General features: G+C 45.7%; 2 protein-coding genes across 3 annotated transcripts in view; one reads left to right on the plus strand and one right to left on the minus strand.

Annotated features, from left to right (window-relative positions):
• Positions 1-11954: 11954 nt before the first annotated feature.
• LOC142907404 (zona pellucida sperm-binding protein 3-like) lies at positions 11955-18440 on the minus strand. The gene is made up of 10 exons (XM_076056889.1): positions 18317-18440; positions 17617-17828; positions 17078-17190; positions 16390-16493; positions 15705-15882; positions 15184-15319; positions 14992-15086; positions 14249-14343; positions 13037-13165; positions 11955-12138 (listed from the first exon to the last, which is right to left on the minus strand). The coding sequence occupies exons 1-10, from the start codon at positions 18369-18371 to the stop codon at positions 12008-12010; spliced, it is 1248 nt and encodes a 415-aa protein (XP_075913004.1). The 5' UTR covers positions 18372-18440; the 3' UTR covers positions 11955-12007.
• A 224-nt stretch (positions 18441-18664) lies between these two features.
• Positions 18665-24073, plus strand: part of LOC142907403 (zona pellucida sperm-binding protein 4-like) — a 53225-nt gene continuing 47816 nt past the window's right edge. Inside the window, exons 1-5 of one of the 2 annotated variants that reach the window (XM_076056885.1) lie at positions 18665-18767; positions 19144-19217; positions 20051-20140; positions 21923-22044; positions 23478-23583. In XM_076056885.1, coding sequence (XP_075913000.1) covers positions 18730-18767; positions 19144-19217; positions 20051-20140; positions 21923-22044; positions 23478-23583 — 430 coding nt within the window. In that variant the 5' untranslated portion in view covers positions 18665-18729. The remainder of the gene's footprint in view (positions 18768-19143; positions 19218-20050; positions 20141-21922; positions 22045-23477; positions 23584-24073) is intronic. The other variant, XM_076056887.1, reaches the window with a different exon arrangement.

Consider the following 24073-nt stretch of genomic DNA (forward strand, 5'->3'; position numbering starts at 1 on the left):
TGGTGGGAGAAACAGTTTGGTGGATAGTATGGTCTGAGTATCCGTTCATCTTGAGGGTCAGATGTACATGTTTTAATTCACTGGCCAGGTGGTGTTGGTCAGATATGCAATGAGTCCTATGGTATAGTGTTTTGATGAGATAATTATTTTGAGCCGGGTGGTGGTGGGAATCAGGTTTCAAGTAGGGATCTGTTTGGGTGACCTTTCTGTAAACAGAATGTCCCAAAGAGCCCTCAGGCCTCCTCTCAAAAAGAACATCCAAGAATGGCAACTTGCCATCTTTCTCCACTTCCATGGTGAATTTGATGGATGGGTGTCTGGAATTGATGTGGTCTAGGAAATGGTTCAATTCTGGGAGGCCATGTGGCCAAATGACGAAAGTATCATCCACATATCTCTTCCACAGGAAAGGACGAAAGGTGGATGTCTGGATGGCGTCTGATTCAAAATTCTCCATGAAAACATTGGCTATCACTGGTGATAAGGGGGGACCCATAGGGGTACCCTCATTTTTTTTGTAGAAGGTACCATTCCAGGTAAAGTAAGTGTTGGTGAGGCAGTGCCTAACCAGCGCAGGTACATCAGGGTTCAGTCCATGTTGGACCAAATCTTCAATTATTGTTATGGTGTCAGGCACTTAGACGTTGGTGACCAGAGAGACCACATCAAAGCTGACGAGGATATCGCCAGGAGACAGTACAATACCGTTGACCATAGAAACCAATTGGGTTGAGTTAAGTACTGCTGAGGTGGTCTTTCCAGTGAAGGGAAGCAGAGCATCCGATAAAAAAAAAACAAGCTGGCTTGTAGTTAGGAGAGTTGATCGTGGACACGATGGGCCGTAGTGGGGTACCTTCTTCATGGATCTTGGGAAGATCATATAATCTGGGAGGTCTTGCAGCCGAGGGTTTTAGGGAGGGACGTTTGGTTGGTTCGATTAGGGAAGTCGAACTAGTGATGATCTTGTTGTTTTTTGTCTATAGGCTGTTAGTAGGATCACTTTGAATTTTAGTGTAACTGCCATAATTGAGTTTGTCCTGTATTTTGTTGTTGCTGTATGACTTTTTATCTATGATAACAGTAGCATTGCCCTTGTCGGCCAAGAGGATGACTATATCTTCCCTCTTTTTCAAATTCGCGAGTTTAGAGCGTTCGTTTTTGCTAATTTTGCTAATTGGTGTCTTAGCATTTTTGAGAAAAGTAGCTATTTCAGCTCTCGCAACGTCCGCTTGGATGTGTCCTATGCCTTTGAGGGCTACATCGACCTGAGAGATCACATCCTTTACTGGTATATGTTTAGGGGTGACAGCGAAATTTAGCCCTTTAGCCAGCACCGTTTTCAGATTGTCCGAAATCGGCATGTTACTCAGATTAATAACGATCTTGTTAACATCCAGACTTTTGATGTGTGGTTCTGGATTATTCTTTGATAGGAGGTTGAATTTAGCGATTAGGTTAGCTTTGCATTTGGCTGACAGTGAATCAGCAGAGGCAGCAGTCATGTTGTCAACATGATGCTTCTGTGGACAAGATGGCGCCGATGATGGCAGCCTCGGCCGGTTGGTGCGCCCTGTTTTGTCCAGTTTTGTCTTGAGAGGGGCCTACTGTTCAGCACACCCGTGCTGGTGAGAGAGGCCTGCTGTTGAGGGGCCTGCTGTTCAGCACCCCCGTGCTGGTGAGAGGGGCCTGCTGTTCAGCACCCCCGTGCTGGTGAGAGGGGCCTGCTGTTCAACACACCCGTGCTGGTGAGAGAGGCCTGCTCTTCAACACACCCGTGCTGGTGAGAGAGGCCTGCTGTTCATCACACCCGTGCTGGTGAGAGAGTCCTGCTGTCAGCACACCCGGGCTGGTGCGAAGATGGCGCCGATCATGGTAGCCTCATCCGGTCGGTGCTCCCTGTTTTGTCTTCTTTTGTCTGTCAATTCAGTGTTTTGCCAAGATTTTCGGAGTTCTCTAACAAGAGACGAACTTTTAAATATCAGATTAACAACTCCTGTGGATTTAATTCCTACTTTTCTGCTTCCAGCGGCAGAATTAGTAGGCTTTCTAGTCAATGCCGCGCTAGGCTTTGCGCAAGCAGCGAAACGCCGCCCAAGGGGTAAACGGTCGGGGGCTCTAGTACGGCTACGCAGACGCGGGATCCGAACAGTGCTTCCGAGCTTTTTCCTCTCCAACGTACGTTCACTGTACAACAAAATGGATGAACTTCAGCTACTGATGGTAAAAAACAAAGACTTTCTTTCATCTTCTGTTTTGTGCTTCACGGAGACATAGCTGTGTTATTTGATTCCGGACACTTCGCTACAACTAGCAGGATTCCATCTTGTAAGATCGGATCGTGACATAGCACTCTCCGGAAAGACGAAAGGCGGTGGTATTTGTTTTTACATTAACAGTGGCTGGTGTATAGATGTCACAGTGATTCTGCAACATTGTTCTCCACTCCTTGAATCAATTTTTATAACTTGTAAACCGTTTTACTCGCCTCGCAAGTTCGCATCACTCATTTTGGTCGGAGTTTATTTGCCGCCTTGTCCTCAGGTTAAAGAAGCCCAACGCATGCTCGCCGATCAGATTCTGAGTGTGGAGCGAGCAAATCCAGATTCGTTGGTTATCGTACTTGGCGACTTTAACAAAGGTAATCTCAGCCACAAACTCCCCAAATACATACAATTTATTAATTGCCCAACCAGAGTAGGGAACACTCTGGATCACTGCTACACTACAGTCAGTAGAGCCTACCACGCCGTCCCCCGAGCAGCACTAGGACACTCTGACCATGCCATGGTCCACCTGATTCCTGCATACAGGCAGAAACTAAAACTCTGTAAACCTGCTGTGAGGACATCTAAACAGTGGACCAGTGAGGCTGTGGAAGATTTGCGGGCGTGCTTAGACTGTACTGACTGGGATATATTCACGACTGCTACCAATAGTCTGGATGAACTCACAGAGGCTGTGACGTCCTACATCAGCTTCTGTGAGGACTGCTGTATCCCAACACGTACCAGGGTGAACTTTAACAACAATAAGCCCTGGTTCTCAGCAATGCTCAGAAGGTTGAGGTTGGAGAAGGAGGAAGCGTTTAGGAGTGGAGATAGAGACAGATGCAAGGAGTCGAAGAACAGGTTTAGCAAAGCGGTGAGAGAGGCTAAACGACTGTACACAGAGAGACTAAAACACCAGTTCTCTACTAACGACATTGCTTCTGTCTGGAGAGGGCTCAGGCAGATCACCAACTACAAACCCAGAGCCCCCCACACCACTAACGACTCCCACCTAGCCAACGACCTGAACGAGTTCTACTGTAGATTTGAAAGACAATTGAACTGTCCTGAACCACCCCTTCCCAACCAAGAGGCCCCATCCCCCACCCATACTACAGAGACGACTCTCTCCTTTCAGGAGTGAGAAGTTAATAGACTTTTCAAGAGGCAGAATCCACGCAAAGCAGCCGGGCCGGACTCTGTCTCTCCAGCCACCCTCAGGCACTGCGCTGACCAGCTGTCTCCGGTGTTCACCAACATATTTAACACCTCCCTGGAGACATGCCATGTACCAGCCTCTCTCAAGTCCTCCACCATCATCCCTGTGCCCAAAAAGCAAAGGCCAACAGGACTAAATGATTACAGACCGGTCGCCCTTACATCTGTGGTAATGAAGTCTTTTGAGCGCCTGGTCCTGGCACACCTCAAAGCCATCACAGACCCTCTCGTGGACCCCCTTCAGTTTGCCTACAGAGCCAACAGGTCTGTGGACGACGCAGTTAACATGGCCCTCCACTTCACCCTACAGCATCTGGACGCCCCAGCATCATACGCCAGGATCCTGTTTGTGGACTTCAGCTCTGCCTTCAACACCATCATCCCTGCCCTGCTTCAGGACATGCTCTTCCAGCTGAACGTGCCCTACACCACCTGTAAATGGATCACAGACTTCATGTCTGACAGGAAGCAGTGCGTTAAGCTGGGAACACAAGTCTCTGACTCCAGGTCCATCAGCACCTGAACTCCTCAGGGCTGCGTCCTTTCCCCACTGCTCTTCTCCCTGTATACCAACAGCTGCACCTCCAATCATCTGTCCGTCAAACTCTTGAAGTTTGCGGACGACACCACCCTCATTGGGCTGATCTCTGGTGGGGATGAGTCTGACTATAGGTGGGAAGCTGACAACCTGGTGACCTGGTGTAGCCAGAACAACTTAGAGCTGAATGCTCTAAAGACAGTTGAGATGGTTGTGGACTTCAGGAAGAATACAGCCCCACTCACCCCCATCACGCTGTTAGACTCCCCAGTCAAAATTGTAGAGTCCTTCCGCTTCCTGGGCACTATTCTCTCCCGGGACCTCAAGTGGGAACTGAACATCAGCTCGCTCACCAAGAGATCTCAACAGAGGATGTACTTTCTACGGCAGCTGAAGAAATTCAACCTGCCAAAGGCAATGATGGTGCAATTCTATACAGCGATCAATGAATCCATCCTCACCTCCTCCATAACCGTCTGATACGCTGCTGCCACTGCCAAGGACAAGAGCAGCCTGCAGCGTATCATCCACACTGCTGAGAAGGTAATTGCCTGCAATCTACCAACCCTCGAGGACCTGCACACGACAAGGACCATGAGGCGAGCGAGGAAGATTATGGCCGATTCCTCCCACCCTGGACACTCTGTTTCAGCTACTCCCCTCCGGCAGAAAGCTTCGGTCCATCAGGACCAAAACCTCACGCCATAAAAACAGTTTCTTCCCATCTGCTGCTTACCAGTTAAACAAGGCCAAGGGCTTACACTGATTTTAACATTTTATCTACATAATACCACCTTGCCGATATTAACTATGTTAACCTATTTGTATTTTTTATTTTTTAATTATATCTTAAAGCTATTTTATATTCGATATTTATTCAATTTTATATACTTCAGCCCCTTGGTGTTAGTTAGACTTTTAACCCTTATTATTACAGTAAGACTTGTTTAAAACTTATTTAAGATTTTAGATTCCTATATGTTGAATGTATGCACCATCCTGCCAAAGTAAATTCTGTGTCAGTGTGAACTTTCATGACGAATAAAACCCTTTCTGATTCTGATGGTTCCAATCATTAACATTAAATGTGATTGTATGAGACTCTTGTCTAAACTGTCGAGTTCAAATCGGAGTAATCTTATTCTCTCTGAGATTAGTGAGAGGCTAGCTTTAAACAAAATCCGTTTAGAGTTCGGTGAAGATGCAGCAGCAGATGTGAGTGTGAAAACGATTGGTATTACCTTGTTATCGCGGCATCTCTTGAGTAAGGTAAGCGTCTCGATGAGCTGTGACTTCTTGTCTCGTTGTTTGTTAAAAACTCTAACAGATAAGTGAAATTCATCCCGGTAAAGGGCATGAAGGATGCTTGTTTTGCCTCCGAAACGTTGTGATTTATTTTTTCTTTTCTTTTATTTACTTTTTACCTACGTGATTTTACCGAAAAAAACAAAGAGTATGAATCCTTGCAGTCACAAAAGCTTCAAATCTAGAATTTTGACCACCGCCAAAACTCATCAATACTTTGGAAAACCGTCAAAGCCTTAGACGGACACTCCAAACCGCCACCAATTTCAACAACAAATTCGTCAAACAACAACAACATTTCCCATAACTTCAACAAAGTTTTCTCATCAGTCGTCCCACCCTCTTCCAATAAATCCACCCGTCAAAAAATCCGTCAAATCAAGGAAACCCCTCTAAACGACGCCCACCAATTTAGATTTGAAGAGGTGAAACTAGCTATCAAAAATGCCAAATATTATTCCGCAATTGGCCCCGATGGCATAGCTATGCCCCACCTCAAACACCTCGGCCCCCTTGGCATAAAATTTATCGCCTCCACCATTAACACCTCACTCCAGTGCAACCTCATTCCGGCCATCTAGAAATAATCGACAATCATCCCACTTCTAAAACCCGGCAAAGACCATAATCAAGTAACATCCTACAGGCCGATTTCCCTACTTTGCCCATCAATCAAGATTTTAGAGGCCCTCATCCTCCCAATCATCACCACCAACTTGCCTCCTTCATCTCATCAACATGGCTTTCTCCCTGCACACTCAACAACAACAGCTCTTCTCAAACTAACCACTCAAATTGCACACGGCTTCAATAAGAAAAAGACACCATCCCGCACTATCGTCGCTTCCCTTGACCTCCCAAAGGCTTTCGACACCGTTAACCACCTCACGCTCATCAACATCATCTAGGGTTCTACGCCACCATCAGGCCTTGCTTGCTGGCTTGCAAATTACCTAAGGGGCCACCAATCATGCACTCGATTGCGTGATATTTAATCCTCATCATGAAACATTCATGCAGGAGTACCACAAGGTTCCATAATATCCCAAGCGCTGTTCACCACCTACCTCCACGATTTACCAACTCCTCCAAAAGGAGTACAAGTAGTCAGCTATGCCAGCGACATCACAGTTTACACTTCTAATCAAAATATACCCAAAACGGTAAATTCCATCAACTCCTATCTAAAACGGCTCGGCACTTTCCTAGCCAATAGGTCGCTTCAACTCTCAACATCCAAATCAACAACCTTTTCACCCTTGATCCTCATCAAGCCAACTTACATCCCAACGTCATAATAAACCAACGTCTTCCACTATTAAAAACGCCCCAAATTCTAGGTGTAACCTTTGACACCATGTTCAGCTTCGCTCAATAAGGCAAAAACGTCCATGCAAAAGTTAACAAACGAAATAACATCTTACGAGCTATAGCCAGCACATCTTGGGGTCAACAAAAGGAAACTTTAATCCTAACCTACCATAAATTATGCCAGTCCCATTTGGTGCCCAACCCTTTCCTCTGCAGGTTAGCAAAAGCTCCAAATCGCCTCAAACCAAGCACTTTACCTAGCCAGAGGATGCCACTTCATGGCGCCCATTAATCATCTCCACCAAGAAATCAAAGTTCTTCCGATTAGAAAACACTGCAAGCTTCTCACCGATCAATATCTGGCTTCATGCCACTCGACAACTCATCCTTGCACCTGCTAGAAAAACGAAATTCACCTTGCTTTCTTTCAGCTCTACCAACGTGCAATCTACTTTAAACGCTCTTCCAGCAAATAGCACCACAAAATCAATTTTGAACCACTTGCACACCGCTGCCACCATGCACTGCCTAAACGCCTTCAAGCCCCCAATTTTGTGCGAGGGGGTTGGCCCCCACCCATAGGAGACGACGAAAAATCCCTGACCCGGGCAAATCGCACAAAGCTGGCTCGACTATGTTCAGGTTACTGCTCCATGCGCTAGCCGATTACCAAATGGAATTGACCCAAACTGCTTCCCTTTGTGGCAAGCAACGCCAGAAAACGTCTCCAATTTTCTCAGTTGCCAAAAACGCGGACCAAAAATGTAATCGATTGATCTCTGGCTATACCCTTACAAAGTGGCGACACAACGCCACCTACAAATATAAAGTGTGAGGAAAATCACAGTACATGCATTCATTGAATATTTGAGTTCTAAGCATAAGGAAAAGGAGAGGTTCTAGTCCAGGTGGTCGCCTCTTATACAGAACCCGATACGAGCTAGCCGGATCGGGGGAGCCAGGAGACGGGGACCGAAAAGGAGGGATCTAGCCCCTCAGTGGTAAAGCAGGAGCACAACACCGAATGGTGGAAGGATAGTATAATACTGTATGCCCATCAGCCACATGTTTTGATTTTAGGGGCCTTTTTTGCCCACCCCCCTTCCACTCTTCCTTCTCCGCCCTCAGCCTCCCACATTCGGTTTGACTTATTTCCCCTCCCGCCGTCATCCCCTACATTTAAAATGTCCATCTCCCCCCCTGCCCCACCGACGTGGTATCCTCACGTGGTTCAGGCAGCAGCCCCCCTGTACATGGTCCAGTTGCGTTGGGACGGTTCTCTGGGACATGACACTCAGTTACGAGAGTGGTGCTACATCAGGCCCTCGTTTGGTTAAAAACTAAAGACAATGACTTGATGCAGGATAAATATTTGGCCTCATTCAGCTACAATATACTCATTGGTAAATCTGCACATTACGAATAAAATCACCCCATCGTCATCAAGAAACCTAATGACAGTCACCTAACCAGTTGGTTCGTATTCTTGGTTCTTTCGGTAAAGTCACGTAGAAGGGAAACAATAAAATAATACAAATATTATTGTTTTATATTTTTATTATTTCCCTTCTACGTGACTTCAACGAAAGAACCAAAGTATGAATCCTGTGGTCACGAAAGCTTTAAATCAAAATTTAACCAGTGGTTCTTAACCTTTACTGCAGCCTTGCACCCCTGTGGTTCTCACTCATTTAAACATGTATAATTTAATTAAACAAAGTAGTTGTACGCATTGTGGGGTCACCTGGTCGAGCACCAATTGGGTCGAGGCTCAAAAGGAAGCCGTCCCTTGGTGTGGACCAATCCGTTTCAAGGACAAGGCATATATTATCATAATATGTTAATTGTTTGCATTTTGACTACAGGTATTGTGGTTAATGCAATCATGAATCCTTGTAAATACGCTTCAGTTTTGTTGCCAAAAAAGAGGAAAACCCTATTTTTAAAGTAGTCGTACTTACGTGCCTGTGAATAATTCGTTTGGAAACTTACGTCCTCAAAAAAAACTGGCATGTTTCACACCCAGAAAGGGGTATCTTGCAAACCCAGAGGGCGAATGCACCATGGTAACAATCACTGCATCTAACCATCCATAGAGGATGTAACAAAGCCTTTGCAGCACCGTGTTGGAACCTTGACGTTGTAAATTAGACGTTAAAAACAGAACCTAAGTCAGTGCTAGATCCACTTGCAGCAATGGGATTTGTAACTTTTAATCTTACCCATGTAAGCAGTTACATTTTAGCAAGGGATTCGACCAACTTCCAAGCATGGGAATTGGTGTATTTATGCCATTTAAACGTGCATACTTTATAGTGTAATTGTAGGTTGTTGAAACTTTGACATGCATCCAATGGACAGAGCTTCAGAGCTCAGATTTCTCTAGGATGAATACATATTTTGGTTTAAGGCTGTTGGCCCTCTGGAAACAAATTTCCACATGTAAAATTCCAACTGTCAGCTTACGTACAATATTAAATACTACTATACTCTTTGGTTCTATTGGGTAAAGTCACGTAGGTGAAAATAAAATAACAAAAAATCACGACGTTTCGGCCACAACACAAGTGGCCTTCATCAGGTGAAGGGACGAGACTGTCTGGAGGACAGCGCTGTAGTGAGAGAAGCCACGCTTAGATCACGACCTTTAAGCTGTGTGAGATGAAAACAAATCGCCTTGACAAAGGAATTAGCATATAATTTAGCATTGAAATGGCTCATTGAAATAGCTAAGTTAAAGTATACACATCCGCAGAGGTACCCCTTGACAAAGTAATTAGCATAGAATTTAGCATTGAAATAGCTGAGTGATTAGCTTGTAACTGGTCGCAGAAATAGCTATGTTAATGTCAGAGCATATACATTCACCGAGGCACCTAGTACTAATCAAACAGGAGAAATTAGCGAAACACAACCATGCTCAGACAGCGGACCTTTAAACTGTGTGTGAGCAAACAAGGTGTTCTGACAAAGAAATTAGCATAAAAAATAGCATTTGATTGGCCGGTTTTAGGAAAGAGGTGGTGTACGTGCCGGTGGACTTGCCGTTTGGCGCGGGGGGGTGGGGGGGGGGGTTACCTATTGATGGTGTTTAGAGGGAATTTATAAGAGCTGCGAAAGTTTGGGGTACCACTACTTGAAAAAATATACTATACCATTGAAATTAGTTTAATGTTTAGTTCGATTTAGAACATCTTTCCAATGGTTGCTTAATTTGAAACCATCTTCTTGGTTGAAATTGTGTCTAATTGTAGATCTGAATTGCTTCATGAACAAATCTCTGATAAAAGCCCGTGGGTTTGCAAAGAACCTTGGTATCGGAGAAAATTATATCGTGATCCCCCACAGCGTTGTAACAGTGATAAGCCACGGCAGAATAATTCGTTTTTCCGTGTTTCAAATCTGATTTGTGCTCGCGAATTCGGTCAGAGACATGTCACTTCGTCTCCCCGATATAGCAATCACCGCAGGAACAACTCAATTTGTAAACTCCAGGGTACTGTAAGTCAGGAATGACATCCTTCACGGATGGGTTCAGATCACGAATTGTGTACTGTATTGAACCGGACCTGGATCTTGTGTTTGTTTAGAATTTTGGAAATCTTTTTAGTAACGCCTGCTATATATGGAAGTGTGATGGGTTTGACCGGAGTATCAAGTGGTTGTTTCTGTATGGAGGGAGAAACAGCTTGGCGGATGGTACGGTCAGAGTAACCATTCCTTTTGAGGGCCAGGTGTACATGTTTTAATTCACTGGTCAGGTGGTGTTGGTCCGAAATGCAATGCGCCCTATGGTATAAAGATTTGATGAGCGAATTCTTTTGGGCTGGGTGGTGGTGGGAATCAGGTTTCAAGTAGGAATCTGTGTGGGTGGGTTTCCTGTAGACAGAATGCCCCAATGAGCCATCAGGTCTCCTCTCAAACAGAACATCTAAGATGTTCTGTTTCTTCTGCCGTGGCTGATCACTGTTACAACGCTGTGGGGGAATCACGATATAATTTTCTTCGATACCCAGGTTCTTTGCAAACCCACGGGCTTTTATCAGAGATTTGTTCATGAAGCAATTCAGATCTACAAACAGACACAATTTCAACCAAGAAGATGGTTTCAAATTAAGCAACCATTGGAAAGATGTTCTAAATCGAACTAAACGTTAAACTAATTTCAATGGTACAGTATATTTTTTTTCAATTAGTGGTACCCCAAACTTTCGCAGCTCTTATAAATTCCCTTTTCACACCATGAATAAGTAAACTCCCCCTCCCCCCCTCCCCCCAGCGCCAAACGGCAAGTCCACCGGCACGTACACCACCTCTTTTCTAAAATCGGCCAATCAAATGCTAATGTTTATGCCAATTTCTTCGTCAGAACACCTTCTTTGCTCGCACAAAGTTTAAAAGCCCGCTGTCAGAGCGTGGTTGTGATTCGCTAATTTCTCCTGTTTGATTAGTACTAGGTGCCTCGGTGAATGTATATGCTCCGACTTTAAGGTTGCTATTTCTGTGACCAGTTACAAGCTAATCACTCAGCTATTTCAATGCTAAATTCTATGCTAATTCCTTTGTCAAGGGGTGCCTCTGCGGATGTGTATGCTTTAACTTAGCGATTTCAATGCTAAATTCTATGCTAATTCCTTTGTCAAGGGGTGCCTCTGCGGATGTGTATACTTTAACTTAGCTATTTCAATGAGCCATTTCAATGCTAAATTATATGCTACTTCCTTTGTCAAGGCGCTTTGTTTTCATCTCACACAGCTTAAAGGTCGTGATCTAAGCGTGGCTTCTCTCACTCCAGCGCTGTCCTCCAGACAGTCTCGTCCCTTCCCCTGATGAAGGCCGCTTGTGTTGTGGCCGAAACGTCGTGATTTTTTGTTATTTTATTTTCACCTACGTGACTTGCCCCAATAGAACCAAAGAGTATGGATTCTAGCAGTCACGAAAGCCTGAAATCTAGAATTAAATACTACTTTTTTTGCATCTTACACATTGCCCGTCTTTGTAATGAACTAACAATGCCCAATTACTGCCACGGTTGTGAACTTCTGGGTCCATTTTATGGCAGATTAAAGTGGAATAGGAATGCATTTTTTCATGACATTGTTCAACTGCTCCATTGTACATGCCAAAGAATTCCTGCCAGTTAGGACAATTGGGTAGGTCAAAAAATATTTGCCTATATTAGGTACATTCCACTAGTCCTGGCATGCATGAATTGGAGACCACCTAATCGTTTCCATACTCACCCTCATGAACTGGGGTATGATGTAGTTACACGAACTGCTCGCAACACCAAGCAAAGACCCCACAAGGCCAGAAGCAGTAATACACCAAAGTTTTATTATCATAGGTTAAGCAAAGCAACCGGAGATCAGAAGCTCGTTTCCAATTCCTTTGAAGGAGTCACGCGCCGCCTCTTCGAAACAAACAAAGCCACCGTGGCGCTTGCCGCGACAGCCATCACCAGCGCAGCCACTCCCAGACCAAGGACGGGAGCAGCACCTGTAAAACACCAATTGAGAGAAAGGGCTGGTGGGTAACTGCGGAGCTGTTAAGCTAGGGTTTCCACATGCCAGAGGTTGTGGGGCATTTGACCCATCCAAGTATTTGGTCAAGGTGTACTGTTCAAAAATGTCACGTCACTCACCAAGGTTTGCCATTTAACACTGGTGGATGGGCTTAGATCAGCATGTCACACATCTTATGCTATTAAACAATCAAATATTATTAGGTCTGTTAAAACACCTTGCCATCTTAAAACATTTACATCTGACGACCAAAGTACATTTAAGGAGGATCATGGCAATATCTGTTGGGCATAGCTTTAGGGCACTGCTACAATATCCGTGTTTTGTACCTTTTCAACTATTTTTTGGGGAAGGGGGTGGTAGTTGGATGTCAGCCTTTTCAAAAAAGGGAGGAAGAAACAGACCTTCCAAATTGCATAAAGTTCTGTATAGAGATTAAGTATTACAGACTGATAATCCAAGAGGTCAACCAGAGTCATTGCCTCATGGACGTCCTGGTTTAGCCTTAATTTAATCAGCTGGAGCGAAAAGAGGTTCTCCTTTCTGGCAATAAAACAGGTGTTGATATATTCCTTTCACAAGGAATCAAGTCTGTATTAACCACATGTACTTTTAGTGAACATGCGCCTTTTATATAGATATCGTCTATGAAACGGATTGGTCTACAGAGACAACCTTCTTTACGGCCTAGTCCGAGTAAAACCAGAAAACGTCAAAGGGTGAACAGTACATAGATAATCCATGCATCGGAGCATTTTTATCCCTGGGTGAGCGGATACATCATGGGACTGTTTTGCCAGTATCAAAGTACGAATAATGAGCTTTTACCGAGACGGGACAAAATGCGCCAAGAAAGAATATGGCAGCTTTACCTTCGGTTGCAGATGTAGAAACCCTTGGCTGCTGCCGTTTTGCAGGGCTGCTTGGCTCAGCACCATTTGAGAAGGGCTTGGCAATCACGATGGGGCCCAGCATCACATCTTCCACCGCATACGACGGTCCTGAGTGAGAGGACCACATTTGGAATGTGGCGAATGCCTAGGCTTAAGAGCTTGATCTTTTGTAGCCCATATTACCAGGTAAAATTAAATGCATTAGTGCATATACATTGTCCCAAAGAAGCGATTCTGCCTACATGATTTAATGAGGATGTAGCGCTGAGGCACAGAAATTGCAAGTCACCCCCCTGCCTCCCCCACAGACTAATTGCTGCTGAAATTTGTGAAACTAGAATTACTTTGGGGTTATTTAAAGCATACGTTTCCACAAATGGGGGGGGGGGGGATACCAGGCCTTTGTGATTTAGGAAATTACTTAAAATCAAAGACACACCGAACGGTCACAATGGCTGGCCGAAAATCAAAGGAATTCCAATCTGTGAGAAGACGAGCCGAGGTGGGAGAATTTCGGATATAATTAAAAAGCGAAACTAGCAAATCAGTCTGGCAACGGCAAGATCCCGTGTATGGCCCGCAAAATTAACCAAGGATTGAGAGTCTTGCAGAAGACGGGCGAATGTGTTGCCAAGTGCCGAGTTCGGCTTTGACAGTATCACTGAAAGTTTAATTTTACATTCATCGTGATGTTTTGAGTTGCAGACTGCCATAAGTTGTATTGCACCAAGTTAGAGTTGCGAGAAACTAAGGTGGTGGTCAAATACATGTTAGAAGTTTGAGAATTGAGCGAGGAGCTGTGACGAGCAGCTGACCGCGGCAGGAACCCTCCTGAAGCCCAGGGGCCACCAAGGGTAGTTGTGCATGCCAGCTGCTACTCAGAGGACCAGCAGCGCAGCAGGTAATTATTCACCACGAGCGCGTGGACTCGGAAACCCGAGCAGACTACAGCAAAGATCGTGTCTACAAGGATACAGTGGCTATTTAGTTTACTTGCCATATGACAGTACTTATTTCAATCGTGATGCATCCATTTTTGATTGCCACATACCCAACAGCATTATTTAGGTAAGGCTTACATGGTGAATGTCGCAGTTTGGATTTTCTGACAATTTCCTAGAACGTAACACCCTTGATATTCAAGGGTCTTCTGTACATGACTAAATGGCCGATTAAGACGGCTGTACTCACCAGTCACTGCTGCCACATCCCTGCGCCTTCTTCCACTGGGGCACGTGGACTCGCAGCAGCTGCACACCGAGTCCGAGCCATCAGCAGAGACCCACCTGCATTGCACACAAATGTCGTCTGTAGTGGCACAGGCAATGCTCATCCGTTCACATTTAAGGAAAGTGCCGATTGAGCAAACGTTTAGGGCAAGCAACGTACAGTAGTGTACCATATGCCAGCACCACTCGACCAGACTGATGGCGAGAAAACCGCACTCGATGGGAGCAGTGGCCAGGAATACAACTCTGGGCGTAGTTTTGTTTAACTGTATGACATCACCCGACCTGTAAAGTCAGAGCCTTCAAAGAAAAGTATTGCAAGTATTTGTAGCATCAAGGGGCAGTCTGTGGCCAGCCCTAGTGATCAGCTTGAGAAAAATCTACGAAGGCAAGGCTCAGTTGATGCTCCTGACATTAGCCACGAGTGAGATTTGAACTCTGGCTACCAGGCAGAGATTTTTTCAAAAGGAGCTCAAACCAATTACAGACGTCGTATGCAGGCTTCGACCAATAACCACCTGAATACATCTTAACAAGAGCAGTCCCATGGGACTGCATAATAATTGTTGTAATACCAATTGCAGGTAGAAACCGAAGTTTGGTCTCAGGGATTTTAGTTAAGCACACATGCAAGGCATGCATTAAGCTATTGGATGGAAGACACTGAAAAACACATTTCTGGGCAATGCAAGGAAGAAGACCAACCTGTATGCAGCCGAGGGGCTGTAGGTGCAAGCTTTATTGACAGCTGTTGGAGATGTTGCAACATCTGCAACCTTCAGCTGGCAGAAGACAAAAACCTGGAGCGAGCAGAGGAAGATGGGTTCTCACTCAACCACACTGCCTACTACGTGGCTAAAGGTGGTGTCTGTAGAAGCATGCATGACAGTAGATCACCTGATCGCCATTGTTGGTCAACGTCGCAAGGAAGCGGAAGGAATCTATGAAGAAGCGAAGGACGTTGTCACTTTGCCGGAGCAGGAAGCCAGAAGTAAGGCGAGCATCATACGAGACTTTGCCATCCACCAGACACCTGCGCAGACACCGTAGACGTATGACAGGTGGCTTTATATAGGGCAGGCTAGCAGAAAGCCAGCGCTAGGAGATGTCGTACGCCTCTTCTACTGTATAATGATGCACTGAGGGTGCGCCAAGCCCACATCTGAAGGGGCAAGGGGCTCCTCCCACCCAAACCAAAGCAGTCACCAATGGCACACATTGACCACATCTCTCATCAGTAGTGTGTTGACCGACACCACATGACAAAAAGCATTCACCATGCACCTGGGCAGGTTTAACCATCAGAGCGAGATTCAGCGGCATTCCAACGTCAGGCTCTGTTATATACTCAAGCAGTGGAATGCCACCTTTACAAGGAGCATAAACATTCAGACAGGATTAGGAGAGAGAAATCTCACCCAGAGTTAGAAATTATTTGGTAGCTGAGGGGAGAGTTCCTGTCTGGAACCGGGGTTGCAAAGCAGCTGACCACGAAGATCCTGAGTGGAACGTGGTTCACCGTCTGCACGCTCGCCTCGACATTCAGAGTCTGGCCCAGCTGGTATACGGTGGAGGGTCGCGCCACACTCCAGTCGTCTAAATAAAAACAAACAATTAGACAACAGCAAAACACAATTACCAAGGCCGAGTGCAGACTCAAAGCGCAGCTCGGAAAGTGCTTGCTCACGCCACTGCTTGTGGAAGAATCCCAGAAATCATGGGACCTTTTGTCAGTATCAAAATATGAGAATAGGTTTTCCTTTTTTTGGCAACAGGTGTTAAGATGTTTAAACACCAAATTGAAACCTTTTACAACGAATGATGTGTCTGCATTAACCAAAATATTTGTGGTCAGAAGGAAACATGCAGACATAATTGCTTGTAAAAGGCTTCCATTTGGCGTTTAAACATCTTTACACCTGTTTTGTTGTCAGAAACATGGGGAAAACCTATTCTTAAACATGAGATAAAGTTTAAGGACCTCGGTTATACATCTGGCCTATTCTTCAATAGCAAGCAAACATCTTGAAGGGTTTAGACTAAACTGCCATCCTGGTAGCAGCCATGTACATAATAGGCAATCAACGTCCTCACACCACTGACCAGTCATGAGCCTCAGCGTGAAGCTCAGCTGCTGCTGCATAACCTTGGCGCTGCTGAAGGGGATCCATGTGGGTTTGATGGCATTGCTGGACACGTTTCCCTTCCTGCAGCGAGGAGAAGATCAGGCATACATTCTCTACAACGAGCAGAGGTGGGTGATTCTTAATAGGAGTAATTGTGACCAGATTATTGCGGCAATGCCGTTAACATCTTGCAAAAAAAATAGACAAGCGAAGATATACAGAACCATATTTTCAGAGTATATTTACCATCGCAAAGTGCAAGAAGTATAACCGACGAGGACCAAATAAGAGTAAGTAGGAGTCTTGTTGCAGTGAATGCTATGAAATGGAGTATAATTAAGGGGACCGTGGTTCACACAGTATGCAATGCATGCACCACTTCAGGCGTGGATACTTGCAAGGCAGGATGTTTGAGGCAGGGCACGACACAGGCGATTGCTGTGAACCCATCAGTAAATTTTGCACCAAAAACCATGACAGACTGCACAGGGAGACTTTCCATGCGTGGATTAAATCGCTGTCATTTTGGCTTTATTGCATTCAGGCCTTGCAAAGCTAAACAATAAGAAGAGACAACGTTTTTAAAGCCAGTGTTAGAATTGCAAGCAGTTTAGCTGGAGATCAAAATTAAGCAATTTTCAACAAGAGACTGTTGGTCAACTCGCCTGGGATAGCGGCAAACGACCGGCACGGCGACGTAGTTTGTGCGGATAATGCCCGTGTTGGACGTGGGGCGGTAGTAGAGGTAGTTCTCGTAAGACAGCAGCTCTGCACCCATCTAAAAAGAGAGGAAGACGTGGGGTTTATTACCCAGTGCGATACTAGTGGAATAAAACAAAAGCTCAAACAACTTGGTGAAAGACCCAATGCAGCAGTTCCTTGGTTTAACTAATTTACCTAGCTCATATCCACCATATAAACCACATCCACACAAACCATGGCAGATGCAGATTCCTGATGTATTATGGAAGAATACAAACGCTCTAATGTACGACTGGTCATCCAGAACAGACCTTAACATAATAATGCAATGACCGATCTATAAATACCAAGGGGACTTCAAAGCAATACACCCCGCTGTTATTGAAGAAGTCTGGCTCGACTCGAATGCGGAATTGTAGTTCTTATGCATCTACACTCGGCCAAAAAAATAAAGCAGTTGGATTGCGAAGATTATGTTACAGCAGCATTAGCAGCCAGTTACCTGGAGGCTGCTGCCACAGCTTTCCAGTGCGTAGAGGAACGTCACCGTTCCAGCAAGGGCGTCGCTCCCAGTGACGGGGCAGGCTGGCACCCCCAGGGACAGGTCACTCGCCTGGGCCAGGTGACCCGTGCCGAACAGGTCCCTGCTCACGGTCAGCGTGAGCGTCGCCTCGTCACACACCACACTCACCGTGGCGGAGGTGGCCACTGTAGCTGGCGGTGCCACACGGGACGAGGCGCGAGAGTTACCCAAACAGTGACACAGGTGGTCAGTGAAGCCGTAGAAAGTCTCAGAAACTCGAGTCGCAATCATCCACACGGAGATGAAAATACTAGGGCTCGAATTCCCCAGTAGCACCCCAATAACTTAATACACGCGTTACGACAGGCTAATAATAGGTTTTGGCAATCCACTATTGGATCAAGTCTTGCACACTGCTGTCGTCAGTTTGACCATACAGATCAGTACGGGCTGAATTAGGGCAAAGCCCAAGTCTAGACACTTGTCGCCGATGTTAACATTACCGGGACGCAAATTCTTGTTCAGGTATATAGCACAGTGAATTAACCACCACGCCACATTAGCAAAAACCATCTTTACTACGTGTATATTATGGTGTTCACATCAGTCAAAACGGCAGTTGCATAGAACGACAAAAGAACAAGTTTGTAAATGCTTCTTTCGACCAAACTCCACTTACCAGAGGCAAGACATAACAACTCCAAGACCGCGAACAAAGCCCTTGTGGTCTCCATCGCAAGGACAGCAAAAACACGAGACTTAGCACGGCACCAGCAGAGCCAACGCAGCTCCCGTCCTGACTCGTGGCTTTTATCTGCGCGCGGGCTCATTTAGTTTCAGTAATGAGCCAATAAATTCCTCCTGCGTACGTGCCGCGTGATTGCGGTGCAGCTCCCATCCATGCACTTGTGGCGACATCGAGCAAATCTCTACTGATGAGACAATGAATGAGTGGATCTGCTCTGATAAAATCTCACTGATGAGACAATGCGTGGGTGGATCTGATCCAATCTGGATCGGGATCACTGAGGGCTCTCCATATAAAAAGGGTGTCGTGGGCGATGGGAGGCGACGCAGCCGATTAGTGTTACGATGGCGCAGCTGCGAGTTCTTCTACTGCTCCTTACCAGGTGAGGAGGCGGAAGATTGTGCTGAGTGGTGTTCAGGAATGTTCCGCAATAGCTATGGCTAATGACGTCTTGTGTACGTTTGTAGGAGAGGGCGTTTCCATATCGCTTTGGTAACTGACCTGCATGGAGAAACGTATTGAGATAAACAAGTGGAAGTGCGGTCCTGAACTGTCTCGCGTGAACCGTTGTGGGTGGTAGGGGTTCCAAAGGTGGCTTTGCGTGGCGCTGTTTACACCAACTCCATTGTGCACCGTGCTGGCCTTGAATAGGTGCGCCCTAAAATAGCAACTGGCCACCTATATATTTTTTTTTTGGGGAGGGGGGGGGAGTGTTTGCCTCTCGTCTTGGCGGTCACGTTTCTCGTGCTCCCCCTCAGCTTTCTCTGCCTGGGCTCCGTCCTCGCGAGGCTTCGCCAGTCGCTGGGACCGCGGAGGCTGGGGGAGCCGAGTGGTAGGGGCGCTGCTGCTGTCGCCAGATGACAACCACATCGCGCATTCTCTCAATACCACCTCGTGTGCACAGACACCACCGTGCACAATAATAAAATGGCAGCGTCTCTCGGTGAACTGGAAAACCGTTACCGGCGACATGAGTTGCCCACGAGCGACTGCCTGGACCAGGTGGAGGGGGGGGGTGCCTTTTTGTTGTGCGCCTGGCACTGCAGAAGTCAAGTGACGCGACGTGATGGCTGCTGGACACGGGGCCTGCACGGGGATAATGAATAATCCTCCAGCGCATGTTAAAGAGGGCGTTTGGGATATTAACTCTCCCTTTCACGTTCCTTTTCACGATAATAACGATTTCGAAAAATATGGCTTGTGACCGATTGGCACGGCTCTTGCAGCATTACTTAAAATGGTAAATTGTACAACATTTTACTGCACACAACGATACGTAACACTCACGTGGCAAATTATCATGGCCTTGTTCCTTTCCATTGTAACAACGAACTGTGCACTCGCGTTGAAAATTTGCATATATCAGGATCTACTTTGGCACTTGTCCACTACTATTCCAAGTCTGCAGGAGTCTACAACCAAAATATCAAGAGCCATATTTCAACCTGTGGCTTCGAAGCTGCAGGTTGACGTTCCCTGGTGCGAGGTTCATACTGTGGAGTCGTGCACATTACTTTTTGGAATTTTCGCCAAATTAGAACAACGCAACACCTTACAGACTGAAGGGACTGATGTGCACCCACCCAGCAACCGTCACGGGCTGTCTTTTTTTTTTGGCTCCATAAGGTGTAGTTGACGTCTCGTTTTCTGAACTTCCTCCCCCAGGTCTGCTGAAGCAATGCCTCTCCTCCACTCTGGGTTTCTCTGTGGAATGGAGCAGCTCCTTTGACAGCGATTACCGTGTCTTTGTACGGAGTGAGTCTATGCGCTTTCACTTCAGTCGTGATGACATTATTTATCATCTTGATCCATTGTATGATGACTCAATATGTGAAACTTCTCACGGATACTATCAAATTGATTCGGGGCTGAGATTCTCTGGCCACTTGTTTGGTCCCAACTGCTTTGTTTTCGATGCCATCTTACCTCTGCAGTTTTGCTTATACGGTGTCGCTTTTTTAGGTTTCTGAGTTCCCTCTGCGTTGTGACATGTAATTCACATGAATAATGGAACATTTTAGAATCTGGGATTCAAAGCATGATAATGATTTGGCTTCGGGGTTCATTTCAACTAGTCTAATACAGCAGACGACGAGAATCAAATGTTATTCTTCCATAGGATAACTGTTTACTAAATGGATGAATCCCTTATTAAGCAATGCCTCATTTTGCTTGCCTGTGCAATGCGCTCTCCTTTCCTTTCATTGGACCATTTCATGCAAGGTGGTGCCTTCCGTTGTAAACTGAACCTGGTGACTCCTGTCAGACTCTGGTTCTCTACTCGCAACGTCTGCATTTCCCACCCGAGTCCTCCGTTGACTACTTGGGAGATCTTGTCGCCAAATCTGACACGCAGCTTTATTTACTAGCAACTATTAGACGAGGTCCTTGTGCAGATTTGGGAGTACCGTCATTACAGCAGCGAATTGAGGATTCTGTCCTAGAGACGTTACCGGTACTGTGGAGACTTCCTATTCGCGCTGACACTGACACCATTCTTTGTTAAAACTTGGTTTGAAGCTTTTGTGACTGCAGGAATTAATCTTTGTTTTTTCGGTAAAGTCACGTATAAATAAGAAATAATAAAATAACAAAATAGCGTACGACGTTTCGGTTGCAACACAAGCGGCCATCAGGTACAGAAGAGCTAAATTTAAGAGAGGGGAAACACAGACAGACGGGAAACACAGACACCCAAGTAGGGGGAACTAACACCGACACAATAGGGGACACGGAGAGAGAATCCTACCAAACAGACAGGTTTTAGCAAAATTTAGAAACCATATAAAGCAACACGGTCGGTCAAAACACAATAATGCATAGCCTGGTTGATTACGTTATCGGTCTCTGCTTGTGTATCTGCCTTTGTCTGCTTGGATTTGTTTTTCTGTGCTGTCTCTGCCGGTGTGTAGGTCTTGGTGCTTCCGAATGTTTGCTACCATGCTCCACTTTGCTCTATGCATACCTCCATGCTAAAATGTCCCATTGTCTCTCAGACTTACCTTCTCTGCCTATTTAAGGCGACTTCACTGTGTGCTTGTACCTGTGCTGGTCCGCTCTACTTGAATGTCTGTGTACCGTCTGTATTTTAAATTTCTTACTTCACTTGCAATTTAGCAATCTTTGAAATAGCGTAATCAACCAGGCTATGCGTTAATTGTGTTTTAACCGACCGTCTGTGTTGCTTTATATGGTTTCCAAATTCTGCTGAACTGTTTGTTATGCTCTCTCTGTCCCCTATTGTGTTGATGTTGGTTCCCACTACTTGGGTGTCTGTATAAACATCTGGGGTTATGGGTTTCCTCTGTCTCTTAAATTTAGCTCTTCTGTACCTGATGATGGCTGCTTGTGTTGCAACCGAAACATCGTATGCTATTATGTTATTTTAATATTTCTTATTTATACGTGACTTTACCGAAAAAAAACAAAGATTAGAACCATTCTTTGTTCTCCTTGCAGTCACGCTGCCTACATTAACTTGTGGTGTACAAGCCATCCACACGCAGGTTTTTCTAACTTTGTTCTTGATGTCTTCAGCGGTGCGGAATGAGGCCGTGGATGTGGAGTCTTTGCAGGGGGCGTGCGGCTTCTCCATCGCGAGGGACGGTGCTGGTCTCCACTTCACCGCTGCTGGCGATGCCTGCCACGTGCGCGTGGAGGTGAACACGAGGAGACCGTTGTGACTTGTATCGATACTAGTACCTGCTGGGGCTGCTGTGGTAGTAGCGAAATTTATGTTTTGTAATCATAACAGTTCAGCTATCACGTGCCAACGATGTCGTCTGGCCTTAATCAAATTGGACTTTGTCTACCGTGTTATTTTCCCCTCCACATTTGCTTGGCTCGTGCATTTTTAAAGTTTCCAAGATGTAATCTTTGTTTTAGCTCGTACCGTCCACTCTGGAATTTGTTTTCAGATGGGTTTTATTGCATTTTCTATTTATTCCAACAAGATGTTATGATTTCGATCATCCCTCGGTTGTAGCTACTTTGTTTCTGGTTTATACAGCAGCTCTTTCTCTTGACCGGTATCCCTGTACTATCGATGCCATGCTCATTCCATCTGTCTTGTTATCAAGATCTTGCCATCCTTGTCTTTTTACCAGTTTACCTTGGTTTGTCTTCTTGCTCACTGTTATGCCATGTCGCTACATTACTCTCCCAACCATTAGTAAGTATCTTTTCTTGCTCGTGTCCTTGTTTCTTTGCATTGCTTTTTTGTCTTTAGTCTCCGTCCCATCATCTCTAGCATAAGTGGTCTCCACCTGTGCGTAACGGTAAAGATTTGCCATCCAGACGTCCATGTCACCAAGTGGCCACCTTGATAGAGGCACTATGTGAACGGTTAACTGTTTATATCACAATACACGAAAACAAGCTTTCAGTATATTTCACGCCTGCCAATGGATGCAGCTTTCGCAATACTATTCGATGCACGGATTGGAATCGGACCAGTTTGATGCCAGGTATAGAATAAACGGCACTATGTATTACTACAAAAGGTCACTATCCAAGCTGGCCTCTAAGAGACCAACGTAGATGCAAGAAAAATATTGCACACAGGGCGAACTTGGACATGTATGGTATATAACAGCAAAATGTAAGTTGAAGACCTAACCAACATACGAGCTCTGTGCAGAAAGATGTGCACTAATTGAGGTTGCTTGCAGAAAACATGAAAGTTAAAAGAAATAATAAATGTGTAGTTGACACCTAATGAGCTATCTGCCCAAGGATCGTGATGCCCGTGTGAAGGGTGATAATTTGTCTGCTGTGGTTTGTGGGAAGAGCAATGGAGGTTTTGTGGAGAGGTGAATATGGAAAATGTATTACACGCGTAGAGAGCAGGGCAGCGTCCGTTTGTACAATAACAACGGTTAACCTGGGAAAGTGATTACGGACCCAGGAATGCAACCCCCACGTGTGGTCTGCCTATTGGATGGCAGGTGGTGACGGGTTTCCTATTGACAGTCTTACTTGTCATTAACCTGGCCTCACCCAAACATTTAGAATGCACTAAATCTACTGATTTGTTTGAGCCTTCGTGGAGCGCTGGCCCCGAGTCTGATTTGAGGACTGCTGATTTCACCAGGACGGCAGGAGGAAGGTCCAGGTGGAGTTGCGGCAGGGACTAAATGGACGCGTCTGGGCTTTCACCATTGACTGCCCTGAGAACCTAAGATCGGCGAGGGCTGGAGGCGAGTATCATTGACTCTGCTAATGGGACGTACAGACTTCACTACCTATGACTTGGTGCTATAGAATGGGTCTACTGGGTCAACAGCTGCCTTTTTGTATCGACCTAGATCATCTCTCCTGGTGCTTTTGCATTTCCTGCAAGTGCGTTTCATGCCCTTGGCTTTTACTGTACAAATTGCTGTTTGAATCATTTTCGATGCAATTTCCTCCAAATGGGTAATTGCAATGGTTACACCATAGCAACGCGTTTTGCCTAATGCACTGCTGGTCGGTACTGCCACTGGTTCTTGAGGGTTAATGTGGCCATGCTTCACGATGCTACTCCTCGTTGGCAAAGGTTGTGTGGCACTGACCTGCAATGCAACAAACTGCTGCACTGCTATAGCCTTTACAGCCAGTGAGCACGGTCTTTGCCTATTTTTGCTGTACACTCAACCCTGCTCCGCTTCCGAGATTGGGTGCATTGCCTGGGTAATTTGGTCATATGCC

The sequence above is a fragment of the Petromyzon marinus genome, chromosome 79 (assembly GCF_048934315.1).
Source record: "Petromyzon marinus isolate PM22_M1 ecotype Great Lakes invasive population chromosome 79, UKy_Petmar_22M1.pri1.0, whole genome shotgun sequence".
Classification (NCBI taxonomy): domain Eukaryota; kingdom Metazoa; phylum Chordata; class Hyperoartia; order Petromyzontiformes; family Petromyzontidae; genus Petromyzon; species Petromyzon marinus.

Bases quoted from the DNA above. Each gene is read 5' to 3' on its own strand.
- LOC142907404 (XM_076056889.1), bottom strand. From the start codon at position 18,371: ATGGAGACCACAAGGGCTTTGTTCGCGGTCTTGGAGTTGTTATGTCTT. The intron at 16,494-17,077 runs GCGAGTTGACCA...TCCTCGCTGCAG, and splicing joins GTCGTTTGCCGCTATCCCAG to GAAGGGAAACGTGTCCAGCA. The intron at 15,320-15,704 runs GTGAGATTTCTC...GTGTCTGCGCAG, and splicing joins CAAATAATTTCTAACTCTGG to GTGTCTGGTGGATGGCAAAG.